The sequence below is a fragment of the Eleutherodactylus coqui genome, chromosome 1, assembly GCF_035609145.1.
Source record: "Eleutherodactylus coqui strain aEleCoq1 chromosome 1, aEleCoq1.hap1, whole genome shotgun sequence".
NCBI classification, from domain to species: Eukaryota; Metazoa; Chordata; class Amphibia; order Anura; family Eleutherodactylidae; genus Eleutherodactylus; species Eleutherodactylus coqui.
The window spans coordinates 218,168,908-218,186,797 of NC_089837.1; the positions used below are offsets into that span (position 1 = coordinate 218,168,908).

The following is a 17,890-nucleotide window of genomic DNA, read 5'->3' on the forward strand; positions in this document are numbered from 1 at the left end:
ACTACCCGCTCGAGTAATTTGCTTTATCCGAGTATCGCTGTGCTCGGGTCTGAAGATTCGGGTGCCGGCACGGAGCGGGGAGCTGCAGGGGAGAGCGGGGAGGAACGGAGGGGAGATCTTTCTCTTCCTCTCTCCCGCCCGCTCTCCCCAGCTCCCCGCTGCGACTCACCTGTCAGCCGCAGCGGCACCCGAATCTTCAGACCCGAGCACAGCGATACTCGGATAAAGCCAATTACTCGAGCGAGTAGTGCTTTTCCGAGTACGCTCGCTCATCTCTAGTAAGCACACATCAACATGCCAGTCAGGTAGTGGCTTGTGTAAAAAGAAAGGAGTTTATAAATCAATATAAAAAATGACAAGTAAGATATCCACAAGTCCATATTGTCAGCTCCCACAGTTTCTTCATACGGTCCATTTAAAAATACTGTATATAATTATATGTACATGTATAACAAAAAACATCTATACAAAAAGAATATACAGCCCTGCTACAATAGCTTATTCATATAGTAAGGCAAAAACGAGTCTTTTGGAGAACTGGACCTTCAAAAACAATGGGATTTAGCATGGATAAAATCATTACCCCCGATAGGTGACCGTCTACCATAAGCCAGTATACTGGAAACCAAGATAATAAATGGTCACTACTGGTGGGATGTAAATCACCAACTGCTATAAATTACGTGCTTGATGATCCCAGTAATGAACTGGAGGGTCAGTCATTATCATTGCAATTAATCTTTTGCTATATACCATATCATGCTTGTTTTGAACATTATGCTGTTTTATACGTCTGGCAGCTCATTCCTTGGGTTTTGGTTTTATGACCCATTCAGCATTTGGATTAAGCAGAGATAAATCCTTCATGTATGTTGTATCTTCAAGGCAACGCTGACCTGGAGTATATACAGAAATGGATAGAATAGGGTAAGAAGTTTTGAAGAAGTGAAATACGAGTTACTTTAATTCTTTCCAACATATCAGCTTTATAAAGTAAGCTTTCAGTAGGGGAGTCCCTTATAATAAGAGGTCAGTGCTGAATAGCTATATTCAGTCAGGCATGCATTCCCTTGTAGGACTACACTTGTGTCAATCATGACAACATATGTTGACATGACTTTTCATCTACTACTTTCCTCCTGTGGCAAAATGAAGTTTGTGATTCTGACTTTGCCCCACCATGTTTAAGCGGAGGCTGTGGGGAGTTGAAAATAACTGTCTAGTCAGGAGACTGGACAACCCCTTTAAATGGATCTGACCAATTACTAGAAGGGAGGTGGACACACATACATGGTTACTCTACATGTATGTCTAATGGAGATACAGACAATGCCAATAAAACTGCTGTTTATGGATCTCACATACTACATTACATAATAAAGAGCTATTAAAGCAGGAAAAAAAAACTCTGGTTTTCCATTTAGGAGTAGGGGAGACCCAGCAATGGAGACCAAAAGTTTCCATAGTCCCTGGCTTGAAGCTACGACATAGTATAGTAGTCATCATAGTTAAATGCCGTGTAGTCCACATACAGTGCATGTCAAGGAATTATGCTTTATTGTAAGTTCAGTTGATTACCTTGATATCTACTTACCAATATTTCCTCCAATTTCATATAAGCAAACTTCTTCTTTCTTTAAATTTCTTGAGGTGCCACTGTCAATATATAAACCAGAATACATCACGTTTTTAAAAATCACATGAAAAAACTTTAGATTCAAAATAGGATTCATTACATCAGTATACAATACTGATTTAGGTTATTTCACCCTAAAAAATTGTAGGACTTTGAATCTGATGTTTAGCTGACAATCACTAAGCTTTATATAAGAATAAAATACAGATGAGTTTTTTTTAAGGACCAAGCACTGTAAATTTACGGCGCTTGGTCCTGGGCTTTAATCCGGCCTATAGCAGAAGTATGGCATGGGATTTAAGCCTCTGCTGCTGCAATAAAGCAGAAACAGGTCGAGTTGTCAGCTATTAGTCACTGCTGAGAACCCGGAGGAGAAGGGAGAAACGTTTTTAACCACTTCTGCCTTCTCCTTTCCCGGGTATATGGCACTCAATGAGCACTATGTACTAAAAAGTGAAAGTGTTACTTCCACTATGCCAACCGGCGATCACATGACTGCCGGGCCCTCCCTATTAGCAGATCCTGATCAGCTCTGCAAGTGACTACTGTTATAACAGGGACATGTTTTGCCCTGTAACTGGGGCTACTATGGATGCTGCTCCTACAGATTCCACAGCTACAGTGGAAAAGTGTGAGATTTAAAAAAAAATAAATACATAAATAAGAAGACAATGCGAATGACGCTCAGTGGTCCTATATGTCATCATAGGGGACATACATGTAAAAAAATATAGTTACAAAAATAACTAAAAAAATAATTAGAGTAAAATACAAATATGTACTTAAAAAAAGAAAATGACCGAAAGCCAACCAAAACAGTCACCGTATGCGCCCTGTAATCCAAAGCCATACGTATTCTATAGAAAAACGTCTGGAAAAAAAAATTAAACACTTTCCCGTACTTTATTTTAATGTAAATATACTATTTCAAAAAAAAAACAAAACTTTAAATGTTAACTTTTTTTTTTAGCTTTTACCCCCCATAAAACTAAAAAGCAGGTAAAAAAAGGCAGTTTGAAAAAAAAAAATTAGAAAAAGATCTAAATAAATACAAATTTGTCACGGAAAAAAAACATAGCAAAAATCATTTTGGTAGCAGAAGGAAACAAACAAAAAGGGCAGTAAAACCACCACACGGGTAAAATCCCTAAAAAGTATCTGGTCTATTAGATACAAAACACCCTGGTACAGTAGTTAGGGGTTAAATAAAAGCTACAAAAAAACCTTTTTACATTTTTAATATTTTAACCTTATGATTATAACTTCATTTTGCTCAAGATAAGCATTTAGATATCTATTTGCTTTCATGGTAGAAATGCAGCAAACAGATCAGTCAGAAGTAATGGACCAGTTAATAAAAATGGAATTTGAGGTCGCTGAACTTGCGCTCCCTTCCATCCACTTTGGCGCGACTTGCACTCTCTGCCTCATGTCATTTTGCATTTGATGAATCAGTCCTGACTTTTCCCTAGCAGCTAAAAGGAAGGTTAGTCTTCATAATGATATAAGCGTGATGCTGGATGGTCATATTTGCACATAATTAGGCCAACAGCCTTTTTGCCTTTTCTGGTGTCAGTTTCGCTATAAAAGGAACAATTTCTGTACAAACATGCACTTATTTCTAAAATGTGCTTGATATAATTGCAGCCGCTTTGGAAATCCAGCAGGCATATCATCAAGATTAATTTGACCACATCCAAACCACATCTTTCTGAAACAGGAAAAAGCTGCATTTAGACAAAATAGTTGCTTGGAAACCAATGAGAACAAAATCACAAACCGCAATGACGACAATTACTAATGCAATTATCGTCGATTGCACAATTAGCTTCTACATTCAAAAAGATATTCTACAAATTAATCAGCTATATTGTAATATATGCAAGAACATGCAAGTGACCAAAAATCATTTTCCTTTTCAGAGCATACAATCAAAAGTATTTTAATACAGGACACAATTCCAAATCATAGATAATATACATATGTAAGGAAGGTGCTCTCCGCACCCTCCCTTACACAGATGAGGCAGGTGTCCACTGTGTCAGCATGGCAGCCAGTTCGAGTACCTTGCCAGCACCAGTCAGCTACCAGAGCTGCATGTGCTCCTTTATTGCTGGTCCAGGGAAAAGAGAAGCAGGAGCTATGGGCGCCATGCTGGAGTTCTCGGCCTGAAAGGCTAATGATAGGGGGTTCCACTTCCAGGTGTGATGCAAGTGGTGACACGACGAGCATGTTGCTGCTAAGAGGACTGGCCCCTGATAAGAGAAAACTAATCGGGTTTTTTGGTGCCAAAGGCGTCAGATATAAAGAGGATGGGGCCATATCACAGCTACAGACCCTGAGGGGAAAGAGGGAGAGCAGACTGCAATGACCCCAAGGCCAGTTGGTGCTGCAGTAGCCACAGAGCAGTGCTGTCCCCATGCTGGGGAAGCAGCACTGGAGAAACCACCTTGATCCCTGACGACATAGGGGTAAAGAAGGAGAGCCTGCTGTATTCCTGGTGTGAATCGCCCATAGTTTGCAGAAGAAGAGGGAGACTCCTTCTCCACATTGCTGGTCACTGCGGCAGCAGTGTTGAAGAATCACCAGAAATGCTGCCTATCAAAAAGGAAGCAAGCAGCGAAATATGATGCCAGTAAATGAAAAGAAATGTTGCCCATTTGCATGATGGGAAGAGAAAACAGACTCTGAATACATACAGTTCCCTTCTCTCTGAGGAGAGCTAATTTGCGGATCTTCTACCACCACCTATACAAATGTCTACCCATACCTTTGATTGAATTTGACTGCAATTTCTCATGAAACCAATTCAATACAATATCATGAGATGCCAGAAAAACCCTCGACACCCTGCAACACACGTCACAACCAATGGGTGACAAGAGTATCTCCAAGTCATGTTTTGAAAAGCTGGTTATCATGTGACACTGATATCTGAACATATCCAGTCAAGAGGAAAAGTAAAAAAAAGGGTATGTCTGTAGGTAGCTATCCTATACGTCAATTTCCAACTCCTTAAGAGAGTCTTCAAACAAGCTTTTAGCCAAACCAGAGTCTTCTCCAAAAGAAAGACACCCATCTATAGACAGCCGTTTCATATTCTTGCCCCTCTTTAGTGCAGATCTGGGCATTTATTGGTTGGGTAAGAAGCCTTTCATGCAGGTTTCAGGGATACTGTTTCTTAAGGAGATCCAGCTAGCTTACAAGAGACAGTTTGCTCTCTAATGGGAGAGAGTTCATTTGCAAAATTGCCCCAAGGAGCATTTGCTGTAAGACTCCCTACACCACCACAAGGCAAAACAGTACCCCCGTCTTAACAGATAAGTTCTGGACTGGCTCCCTGTCCGAGTTGGAGAGAACTAAGGAAGAAAGAAACAAAAACTTTCACTTTCAAGATGGACTGTTTAACATTCATCTTTTTGGCTGATGAGTCAACATTCTATTTTGCTACATTACCTTAGTAACCCTGACATGTTTTACCAAATGAGGAAGGGGGGGGGGGGGGGGTCTTTATATATATATTTAATATGCAGTGACCGCATAGATCTTTTCTATTTACGAGTTACTAGTCTGCAGCAGAAACCCTGGTTCCCTTATTTTTGCAGTGATACTGAGGATATATTACCACATTTAGGACTTTACACCTATATGTATAGCCTGTTAGACACTTAAGCTAATGAGGTAACCTGAGTTTTTAATTAAGAGTCCTTTAGCATGTTCTTTAATTTTATATCATTATCTAATAAAGTTTGCTTTTAATTGTTAGGAATGCTTTGATTTAGTTTGTGTTACGAATAGGCAATTTCTTTTTTGTCTCATAAGTTGGTGCCCAGGCTATCCCTAGGGTCTTTGTTCTTAGCACTATGGGCAAGGAAGTACACAGGAGGTGCTGTCAGAGGGACACAGCAGTCAAGAGCTCAGCAACAAGAACCACTAATTAGTGATAAAAAGTAGTTACGTTTTAATTTAATTTGCACTCCATTATGCTTTTCTGGAAGGAAAGCCCTGGGATTTTAACTTGCGTTTTTAACAAATCAGGAATTAGCAAAAGAGGACATGCCTGGAACTATATGCAGCCTGCTCAAAATATTTCTCTTGATAACATTAAATTAAAAGAAAAGAATATATAATACCTTTCCAGATTAAGAAAGCGGGCCAGGATGTCACCAGCTTTTAAATCTTCAGTTAGTTGTACCGCCATGGAAACCTTGGAAAACTGGGGTGCTTGTACCCGAATGAATCCCACAGACAGGTCAGTCTTTTAAATAGAAAGAAAAATTAAAGTCCAGTTTTATTCACACGCAGCACAGTAGTGGTAAACTACTAAGTACTAGATTACTAAAGCCTTGTTTAGACAACGATAATCGCTCAGAAAATCTTTTGAGCGATTTTCGAGCGATAATCGTTGTGTTCCTTTTACAGCGCAAGGTGATCACTCAAACGTTGAGCGATCACATTGCGCTCCGAGCGGAGGATGCAGAAGAGAAGTGGGGTGTTCTGCATCGAGCTGTTCGCATCTAGGAGGATGCAGAAGAAAAGCAGGGTGGCCCAGCTTGTCTTCTGCATCCAGCTGTTCTCTACTCGGAGAGCCCGGCTGTTATACAGCCAAGCACTCCGAGCCGGGTATGAAGAACACAGCTGGACCGCTCTGTTCTTCATACCCCACCTGTCATCAGGGAGTGGGATACAGCTGAAACAATAGTATCAGCTGAATCCCACTGTGAATTTCAGCATGCTGAAAGAGCAGCGATCAACGACGGCTTAAAGGGGTTGTCCCGCGCCGAAACGGGTTTTTTTTTTTTTTCAACCCCCCCCCCCCCGTTCGGCGCGAGACAACCCCGATGCAGGGACCTAAAGAAAGCTTACCGGAGCGCTTACCTTAATCCCCGCGCTCCGGTGACTTCTATACTTACCGGTGAAGATGGCCGCCGGGAACCTCTTCCTCCGTGGACCGCAGCTCTTCTGTGCGGTCCATTGCCGATTCCAGCCTCCTGATTGGCTGGAATCGGCACGTGACGGGGCGGAGCTACACGGAGCTACACGGAGCCCCATAGAGAAAGGGAGAAGACCTGGACTGCGCAAGCGCGGCTAATTTGGCCATCGGAGGGTGAAAATTAGTCGGCTCCATGGGAACGAGGACGCTAGCAACGGAGCAGGTAAGTATAAAACTTTTTATAACTTCTGTATGGCTCATAATTAATGCACAATGTACATTACAAAGTGCATTATTATGGCCATACAGAAGTGTATAGACCCACTTGCTGCCGCGGGACAACCCCTTTAACAAAAACTGCACAATGTCAGTGCAGTTAGACACAACGATTATCGCTCAAAAGACGGCTTTGAGTGATTTTTGAGCGAAAATCGTTGTGTCTAAAAGGGCCTTAAGAGATAACTAATTCACAGAATTTCTACAGACCTAAACACATATTGCTGATCTGTCATTCTACAATACTTACTAATCTACAATACATTTTACTTATATCAGATATCAATAATGGGCTGCCAAGACATCTAGCCCTGGCATCACTGTGCGAATGCCTGACCACAATTCTCAAGCTTCATGATGAGGGACGTCATCGCTAGCTCATTCACTCTTGGGCAGCCCATTAAGATAGGCAGAACTCTCTGTCCCATAGCAGGGGAACGTTCAGGGTTTGGATAGGTTTAAGTAAATCACAAGTTGGAAATCAATAAGCAGAACGCAGATTCTATCTTACTAGGGTCTACTTTTCAAGGATTAAAGAGGTGAAACTGCAGGGCCTGTTCCAGGGCTTACGCCCCCATACATGACTCTACTCCGCTTGATTAGTTCATTGGATAAGACAGTCTGGTCCATTTGGCCAGGAGTTTTAGGTTACCCTTAAGCAATGCAAAATGTTTGTTACCAAATTGTGCTTTGGATGGTTATTTCCCTTATATGATCCAACAATGTCAACCATGATGTTTTGAGAAAAAGAAAACATTTATAAATAAAGAATTTCTAAAAACAGATAGGCAGACACATTATTGGCTTGTTCACACGAGAATCATTCAGTCTTTCACATTTGTTGTGAGTGAACGCAGATTACACCGAATAATAAGTCAACAAGCCAACGATGATTTTTATGCCCGCATAAAATGAAAGATAAGTGAACGATTCTTGTCTGTCGCTCAGTCATTGGCTCGCGTTTAGAACGAAGGATCATCATTCACTTTTGCTCACTTGAACGATTTTTTGAACGCTTGTTTCATTTAAAAGCAGCTTTACATTGTTGAACTTGGAAAATATCATAATAGATATCATTACAATGAGAAATCTAATTACTGTGCAGCAGAAAACGGGCTTTCTTCCTTAAAAGAGTGATTTGATAAAAAAGCAAAGAGTAAAATCTGAATCGGCCACTACAGCCTTTACGGCATTTTTAGATTACATTAAAGGATGTTTGATGGGTCGGTGGGCTGCATGGAACCAAATTCCCCCACAGCTTCTTTTCTCTGTAATGGGGCCTCTCCAATTATGAAACATCATTTTGGGTTAATGCATTTGCCTAAAACAAGAAATTCTGTTTTTGCTACACTTCAGACAGATTGTGCTGCAAACTACTTCCAAGTTCTTCCAGTAGAGGGCATACCACCCTCATCAACAAGAATCCATCAATGCACTGCTGTATACATATTTGTATAGGATGAATGTGTTATAGTATCATCATGACGAACCTTATGGACTTCGTGGATACTGTTTAGGGCAAGGATAAATGAGGACGTGAAAGATATATTAGGGTAGGCAGACTCAAAGTTGTTAGCAACTGCACCTTAAACTAATGTTGGAGAAATGAATAGAACATATACAGTCTGTTGCTTACATCTGCAGCCTTTTCCATCTTCTCTGACTTCTCTCTGTCATATGCCATTCTTTTCAGTAGCCTCTTCACAGCTCTTTCCTTGGAAGTTTTTTTCTGGTTTTGCTGTCTTACTTGTGCAACAAGAAACTTGGGGATCTGTAAAAAAAAATTAAATTTAAATTCATAGAATAAAAAATGACAATCGCTACAGCAATGTCACAAAATATATTAACAACTCGTCAAATGGGAAATGCTGCAAAAGTAAATTAACAGTGCATTTTTTTTGTAATGTGTTTAAAATTTTGACAAGGACATATATATCAGGTACAACATAGTGTGACTGCAATATAATTAAACAGTATACCAAATTAGGTAAATGACAATATGGGCTTTTAAGAGGCGACTATTATCCATTAGGGCTCATGTGCCTGTCTGTTTCACATGAATATGGTGCCTATGGCTTGCTATATTGTACCTCCATGTATTTGGAGATTCCATGGGAATTCACAATCCCCGAACTCACAGGCTCTATAGGTCCTCCGTTTTGTATGCTATAAGCAGCCATACAGAATCCACTAACATGGCAATACCATGTGCATGGAGTCCAAGATGAATGTTGGCGCCCAACCCATACTCAACCACAGAAGAAAAATCAAACCAATTGTTTATACCAAGATGCTGTTCATGCCATCTGACAGCTGCTCGTCTTCTCTGCATTAAAGTGCACCTCCAGGCAATTGTGTGTGGCCTCTCCTTTATTAGCTCAGCTGTTTGTACTGACTTGGGCAGGAAGTTGAGCTCTTCCAATAGGGGCACAAATAGCAGAAACTTTCTGTAATCTGGCCTAAAGTTTTCTGCTGTGAAACTCTGTTGCTTTTCTTTGACAGACTGCCATGTTGCAAAATTTATCCATAGCATGCTCTATTATCTGCTACAAAACTTCCTCCGATGTCCGAGAATGGGGTTTGTTAACACCACATCCACTATCACTGTACTGTACTTTGCACATACGAAATTCTGCAAAACTTTCATTATGTGTGAGATCACTCTTACCACCATCAGCCATACTGACTCTAAAAGTTCTCCAATTCTTTACAATTACAATTGAGAGAAACTTCTTACTGTGTGATTGATTTTATATTGGTATCAATCATCAAGAATCATACACACTGTACATCCAATACAGATATAAAGGTGCTAACATCATTCCCATCCATACATTGCAGCTATGTACTGGCAAGTGCAGAGGGACATCCATAGACTTTAGGACTGATCTCAGCATTTCTTTGATGTTTTTGTCTCACATTGAATTGGAAAAACCCCAAATGTGCAGGTTTATGTTTTTACATGTAGCTTTCCCTAGGAAATGGTTATATAAGCATATGCTTGAACTACATCTTATGTTGTGCGACCAAGGTGCCCAGTTACATGTTTTGCAAGGGGATTGCTAGACTGGATGATCTTAGACTAGTGTAAAAGAAAATCTTTAGTACATTGGGCTTTCAAAATGCACACATAAGTGGCCACAGAGGAAACTTTTTGGAAACTGGGGAAGACACATTTGGATGTTGATGTAGATGGTTTACGATCACAGGTACAGAAATGCTGTGGGGACTGGTTGGGTGTTAGACAAGCTGGACTCTAACACATTGGAAAGATAGGACATGCAGATGAATGTCCAATGACTTACAAGACTATAATTGTGCATGCATCTGTGTAGAAATAACATATACTGGAATTTCATTTGACATGTTAACGTACCGTCCAGAGGAGTTTTTGGTATTTGATCATGAAGAGCATGACAGACGCTGTCCGGGCTGCACTGGTGGCAGTGTCCTGATCCAAAGCTTTAAAAGGAGAGGTGTCCAGAGTGAAGAGATTGGGGGCCATTATCATAGCGACATTTTTTAGAGTCATTTTATTTTGTTCTTTGTGATCAACAACCCTTTGAAGGAATTCCAGTAAAGCCTGAAAGAAAAAAAACAGAAACTGCAAGATACATAACAGAATCAAGTTTATTCATCGGCTTCTACTTGGAGGTCTTGAGAGTATGCCTATCCTATTCAAGCACTAGTTACCTGAAAACAACCTTTGGCTGACAAGTATTAGCTCCAAATATGTGCAAATTGACAATCTGCAATATCCCATGTTCATATATACTATAGTTACTTTTGCATTACTTGATCCAACCTGTAGGTCATACATATAAAATTTTAGCGAAACAGCTCTTTGAAGTAGAACTGGAATGGAAAGTGGCACCACATGCATCATCTGACAGTTGGCGAACATTGGTGAAAGTGTTTGGTGAAAATGTTGCAATACAACAAATTACTTGTCTTGTAAAGGTCGGCACTTCATTTTTCTGAATAGAGCACACAACTGCTAAAATTGTGCCACTTTGACTACTGGAAAATATTTGTGAATGCTAGATAGGGCATTACTTTGCTGCAACCGAGGACACAACCTTGCTGCCTTGGACATTTTTTCAGTGACTTTAAGGTTTTGCTACTGGCCATAAACAAGAACACAGACTTGATTTATACATTTATATTCATATACACCAATCAGCTACAATATTAAAACATCTGTTTAGTATGCTGAAGGCCCAACTGCTACAGGACTTCACAGACCTGCAGGAGTCCTGTGGTATTTGGCACCAAGACATTAGAAGCATATCCTTTATGCCCTGTAGTTTGCAAGTTGGCGTTTCTATGGATCAGGCTTGTTTTTGTAATCTATTCTACAGATGCTCGATTGCATTGAGATTTGGAGAATTGGTACCCATCTATTCCTTGAACTCTCTTCCATTCCTGAACCATTTTTTGCAGTGTGTCAAGGAAAATTATCCTGTTGAAAGAGCCATTGCCATTAGGGAATACCGCTGCCATGCAGAGGTGTACTTGGTCTACAATAATGTTTAGATAGGTGGTACATGTCAAAGTTACATAAGAACAAATACCAGGACTAAGGGCACTCGCGACAGAGAGATGGCTCTGTAGTGTTGTTACATAGGTTGAAAAAGCCTTGCATCCACCCAGCTCAGCCTATTTTGCTGCAAGGTTGATCCAGAGGAAGGCAAAAAACCCTTGGAGGTAGAAGCAAATTTTCCCCATTTTAGGGAAAAGAATTCCTTCCAGACTCCAATCTGGCAGGCAGAGTAATCCCTGGATCACCGACCCTTCTGAAGCAATTAGTGATAACATGTAATATTGTTACATTCAAGGAAGACATCCAGGCTCCTCTTGTACTCTTTTAGCAAGTTCACCATCACCACGTCCTCAGGCAGAGAGTACCATGGTCTCACTTCTCTTACAGTAAAGAACCCCCTTCTATATTGGTGTAGAAACCTTCTTTCCTCTAGATGCAGAGGATGCCCCCTTGTTACAGTCCTGGGTATAAATAGATTGGTACAAGTCCTCTGTCTCATGATGTGCAGTGCACACCTGCCTCTGGGGTATGTTAAATATGTTAATTATGTTTGAGCCCTCATGCTTATGGGTGGGTCCTTTTAACTAATTGTATGTTGATTGGTCTTTTATTTCATTGGGTGTGTATTTATACTGGTGTTGACATTAGTGACTTGAAAAAGTCTGTAGAAAACAGCCAAAACCTTGTCTCTTCTTATGTGCAACTAATAAAGGATATGGTACTTTTTATGGATTTGTGAGTATTCCACCTTCTTGACGCCCTGGATGCGGGTTAAATTTTGTTAGATTGGTACAAGTAGCACCATATAATCAGAATGACAGAATGTGTGTTGAAAAAAGTTACGAGTTACTGAGAAGAAGAATCAAAGTTTATCTGTGCGCTGCGCTATTGCTGCAAAGTTGAAGCAAAGTTGTACACTTAAGTAGCTGGTAATCCATACAAAGAACTCTTGATTCGAACTGTGCTGTTAAGGGACCTAGCTAAATTGTTAACGCCACGTAATGGCAGGGTACACGTTGTATTCCACATGTTCACAAATGAAGAGGGGGGGAGAATTTCCAGATAAAAAGGTAGTTTTCGAAAAGGACCCCCAGAGGTACCAGGGCAAACACAAATAATGGCTATGTGGAGCAAGATGTATTAGGTTAGATTTCGTTGACCCACAGTTGCTCTGTCAGGTTGGGCAGGAGCCGTGTACCATCTTGGACACAACCTAACCTCTTGTAGGATAAGTTGCATGACGCAGAGTCCTTTGGACTCTTGCAGGAGATTGACGAGTTTTCAGCAACTGCTCTACTGTTGAAGTATCAGTTTCTCACCAAGTGGCTGTAACCACTATGCTAGTATACCACTTTAAGTGTCTGTAACCACTAAGCTTTAATAGTCTTGCTATGATAAGAAACTACTACTACGTTTTCCTGTATCAACATCTGCGACATTCCACTGGAGTGTACTCCTTAACATTCACATCAAGACACTGCCCGAAACACTACACTGCCTTTACCAATTTGCCTTATTCTCACAGTGCAGGAACACAAGACCTACCATTCTGGGGATGTTTTAACTTGGTTGTCTAGATCAGGGGTCCCCAACCGCCGGGCCGCGGACCGGTCCCGGGCCGTTGGGTGTTTAGCGCCGGTCCGCGGCACCGCCGGGAACTTTTACTCTAAACACAAGGCCCGCGGGCCGAATCCGGCCCGCTGCCTTGTGCTATGTGGCCCGCGGCGTGCCGACGCCGCTGACCACCGAAGCGATTACCAGCGAGGGCGCCGCAGCTCCCCGCTGGTAATCGCGCTGATGCCGGCGCACACTGAGGTCTGTGCAGCCAGGATACTCTTCCCCGAGTCCCCTGCTCATTAGTTCCGCAGGAGAGGACTCGGGGAGGAAGCGTTCCGGGCTGACGTCAGGGCAAGCAGACAGAGAGCGACAGCAGGGAGGAGGTAAGTATATGGGTTGGGGGGCTGCCTATTACGGGGGGGGGGGGCTACTTATTACAGGGGAAGGGACTGCCTATTACTGGGGGGCTGGTTATTACTGGGGGGTGGGGGCTACTTATTACAGGGGAAGGGGCTGCCTATTACTGGGGGGGCTACTTACTACTGGGGGACCTGCTTATTACTGGGGGGTTGCTTACTGGGGAGGGGGGAGGGGGTGTGCTTATTACTGGGGGAGGGCTACTTATTACAGGGGAAGGGGCTGGTTATTACTGGGGGGGGGGCTACTTATTACAGGGGAAGGGGCTGCCTATTACTGGGGGGCTGCCTATTACGGGGGGGCTGCCTATTACGGGGGGGGGGGGACCTGCTTATTACTGGAGGGGTTGTTTACTGGGGGGGCTGCTTATTACTGGGGAGGGGGGATACTTATTACAGGGGAAGGGGCTGCCTATTACTGGCTGGGGGGACCTGCTTATTACTGGGGGGAACCTGCTTATTACTGGGGGGGCTGCTTATTACTGGGGGGGGGGGTTCTTATTACAGGGGAATGGGGTTGCTTATTACTGTGGGGGCTGGTTATTACTGGGGGGGGGGACCTGCGTATTACTGGGGGGGATTGCTTACTGGGGGGGGCTGCTTATTACTGGGGTGGGGTGGGGGCTACTTATTACAGGGGAAGGGGCTGCCTATTACTGGGGAGGCTGCCTATTACTGGGGAGGCTGCCTATTACTGGGGGGGGGGGCTGCCGCCTAGTACTTGGGGGGGGGGGGCTGCCTATTACTTGGGGGGGGGGCTGCCTATTACTTGGGGGGTGGGGCGCTGCCTATTACTGGGGGGGGGGACCTGCTTATTACTGGGGGGGGGGACCTGCTTATTACTGGGAGGGGACCTGCTTATTACTGTGGGGGGGGACCTGCTTATTACTGTGGGGGGGGACCTGCTTATTACAGGGGGAGGGGCTGCTAATTACTGAGAGGTGGGGGCTGTCTATTACTGGGGGGGGGGGAGATAAATTATATGCTGCCCTATGTGTGTGCTGGGGGGGGGGGGGAGAGATTATACACTGCCCTATGTGTGTACTGCCAGGACATTCTAATGTCATAACTAAATAAGAATGCACTAAACTCCAACCCCCTTCATAACCCCGCCCCCTATAACCAAAGCCCCACCCATGTCCCGCCCAACCCTGCCGGGCCTTGTAAAAATGGTCTTGCTTGAAGCCGGTCCCTGGTGCCAAAAAGGTTGGGGACCACTGGTCTAGATGTCCCAATTTGGTTCTTGTCCAAGTCGCTCAGATATTATGCTTGGACATTTTTCCTGTTTGCATTTCATCAACATCAAGAACTGACCATTCACTCATTGCCTAATATATCCCACTACCTGACAGTCACCATTGTCTTGAGGTCATCAAAATTATTCACTTCCCAACAGGTCATGTTTTCAGGATTTCCTCAGTATTGCACAGGTGATGTTATTATTGTCGGTCCTCAGACATTGCCACAGGTGTTCTTACTAGAGGATATCCTGAAAACATGACCCGTTGGGGTGCCTTGAGGACCGGAGTTGGGAAACACTAGTATATACAGACATTTAAAAATAAACATTCAGAAAAGTCCAGTTTGATGCAGCATACATACAGCTGAAAAAGTTTGTTTTCCAGAAATCGTGTTATGTCCGCACCAGACAACTCATCAAAGCGTTGGTGCTATTTCTGGAAAAGAGCCGGTCATTCTAATCCTGAACAATAGGGTTTTGTGTTCCAACATTTGTTCATGTGGGAGGTCTGTGTGTTACATCTGTTATATGGATGCTAAAATGCAGTCATATTACATCTGTGTGAAATTAGCCTATAATGTAGAGCAATAAAACTGACCTTTAAGGTATCACGGTGTACATCAGGGAGAAGGATGACCAACAGATTCAGAGCTTGCAGGCGATGCTTTTTACTTGGGAGGTCTGAAAGTATGAGAAAAAAAAAAACAACTTAGGAGTGCAGCTACAATACATAATCATTGAAGTTTCTTCTACTATTAAAGTTGCTACTTGTTCTTTTCTATTCACTTACTGCAATTATGTTCCTAGGCCAAATATACACATCATATTATGCAATTTTATTCAGCTTTTTTCATTCAAAAAGCTGTTCTAAAGGGGTTTTCCAACATTAAAATGACACAAAAAAAGATGAATTGTATCTAAAACTAACAAAACAGAAGCTCCTGCTGCAGTCCTGTGCAGTTCATCATGCATGTGGCACCTGCAGCCGACCATTGACCTCAAGATCATGTGTGCACCAACGGCATGTAACTGCTGAGGCCAGTCATTTGTTGCAGCCGTCCCATCAATAATGAAGAGAGTATGGTGGCAGCAGGAGCTTCCAGCGTCAGACCATCAGGGATTGGGTAAAGCATCACTTAAATGGGAGGGGAGGGGGGGGGGGGGAAACATTAAAAAATTACGTACTTTAAAAAACATAAATGAAAAAAAAATTACACACACACACACAGATCTATCTAACTATCTCGGTAGTTATCTGCATTTTTTTAAATTTTCAAAATGTCAAGACCCCCTTTAAGACAATTTACCATTTATGCCATTTTATGCTATTCTATACTGCATATACACTACTGTAGTTTTGCTTCAGATGCAGCAAGGTTTAACTTGACTGTGATAATAGCTCGCTGCAGAAAGTTATCTAACAAAAGCCAAGTAATTTAAAAGCACAAAAAAACTGTGGTGTAGAAAATTATCTTAACGTGTGAAGAGTCAAGTTAAACAGTGATGCATCTGTACAAAAGTTTATTAGTAGAAGGTAGCCTAATAAATCCTTCAACCATATAACAGCAATCCCACCCATAAAATATTCCAACGTGGATGTACTTATTGTATCATCCATGTATGAATGAACAGTGCAAATAAGGGAGATTGAACAATATCTCCTCTGCAGCGCCACCTATTGGAAGGCAGCATTCCTGCAAGTCAATGTTAGACTCTTTATACAAGCCTTATAACAATGACTGGAAACTGTGTATGGATTCTGGCTTGGCTTTCAAACAGCTGTTTTGGAGCATTTGCCCCTCATCAAGGTGTAGTAGGTTTCTGGCTTGGCTTGCAAGAGGCCTGTGACATAGGGCAGGAACGCTATCTTTTCTCCAGAAAACCTTTTTTGTATTGCAGACACAATTATTTAAAAGTTGGTTCCATCTAAATTTATATATAGTAAATTTAGATTAGTGCTTCCATCGGAGAAGGATGGTATGACTTGACTATTGCCAAGATGAACTCTTCATTCTCAGCTGACAGCACACTACCAGTCCAGCTTTAAGATTGGCTGACTGTTTACTACCGATACATTATTGGACAACCAGTCACTAATTACTCTTCAGCACAGATTGACTTCTCACCCATCCACAGGACCCCTAGACGGGGGTCCAGTATCCCCCATTTTTCCTCACAGCAGGCTCATTGCATTCCCCACAGTGATATGGAGACTGAATGGTGTAATGGTAGAATATGCGGAATGCTACTCCTTTCATTTCAATGGGAGAGATGTAAATAGACAAGTACAAGCACTTGGCTATCTCTGACAGTCCCATTGAAGATGAATTGAGTGGTACCATGCATGCTCAAGTGCTGCTTCATTCAAGCTTCTCTACACTGGGGGAGGGGGGGGGATGCAGCGAGCCCACAATGAGGAGGAGAGGGGGACAAGAGAGCCGCATTCTATGGATCAGTGGTGTGACCCCCACAGATTATCACCTATTCAAGGGGTAGATGAGAAGTCTAAAGAGGTTATTCAAAGACCGACTCTTAAGTAACAATGGACACTGAGAAAAAAGGCAAAATTAAACATTTATCTCTACTTTGTAACATCCAGATTTGATGACATTTTTTAATTTGTTTTTCATCCCAGCCGTCCAAGAGCCATGACGTTTACATTTTCCTTCCACAGAGCTGTAGGAATGCTTGTTCTTTTGAGGGAGGAGTAGTTTTAATGACCTATTTACCGCATCATATATTAAACTTCAAACATTTTTATTGTGGGTTGGAATGGAAAAAATACGCAATTATGCTATTGTGTTTGGGTTTTATCTTTATGCATTCACAATGTGGTAAAAGTGTTAACTTTATTTTGTACGTCAGTATGATTACGGTGTTCTCAGATTTATATAAATTTGTTGTTTTATCACTTTTACAAAATAAAACACTTTTATAAAAAAAAAAATTGATTTGTACCCCCATAGTCTGAGACCTAAATTTTTTTCTATTCTGCTGTTAGGGGTGTTGGGAGGACTTGCATTTTGCAGGATGAGCTTTAGCATTTATTGGTACCACTGTAGGGTACAGACAACTTTGGGATCACTTATTATTCCATTTCTTTTGAGTGGAGACGTGTACAAAAACAGCAATTCTCACATTTTATTTTTCAGCATTCTTCATGCACAACAAATAATGTGATAGTTTGGACATCTGTAGTTATGATTATACTAATTATGTTTATTGTTTAGATTGTCTTTTCTGCAAATAATGGGCATGGGGTGTTTGTTAGAATGCCCCAAGTCTAAAA

General features: G+C 42.0%; 1 protein-coding gene across 1 annotated transcript in view; it reads right to left on the reverse strand.

Moving 5' to 3' along the window:
- Positions 1 to 235: 235 nt before the first annotated feature.
- ARHGAP18 (Rho GTPase activating protein 18) overlaps positions 236 to 17,890 on the reverse strand; it is a 104,185-nt gene continuing 86,530 nt past the window's right edge. Inside the window, exons 10-15 of the mRNA XM_066605543.1 lie at positions 15,200 to 15,282; positions 10,222 to 10,428; positions 8,482 to 8,616; positions 5,770 to 5,894; positions 1,595 to 1,656; positions 236 to 896 (exon numbers count right to left, since the gene is read on the reverse strand). Of these exons, the coding sequence (XP_066461640.1) occupies positions 802 to 896; positions 1,595 to 1,656; positions 5,770 to 5,894; positions 8,482 to 8,616; positions 10,222 to 10,428; positions 15,200 to 15,282 (707 nt within the window). The 3' untranslated portion in view covers positions 236 to 801. The remainder of the gene's footprint in view (positions 897 to 1,594; positions 1,657 to 5,769; positions 5,895 to 8,481; positions 8,617 to 10,221; positions 10,429 to 15,199; positions 15,283 to 17,890) is intronic.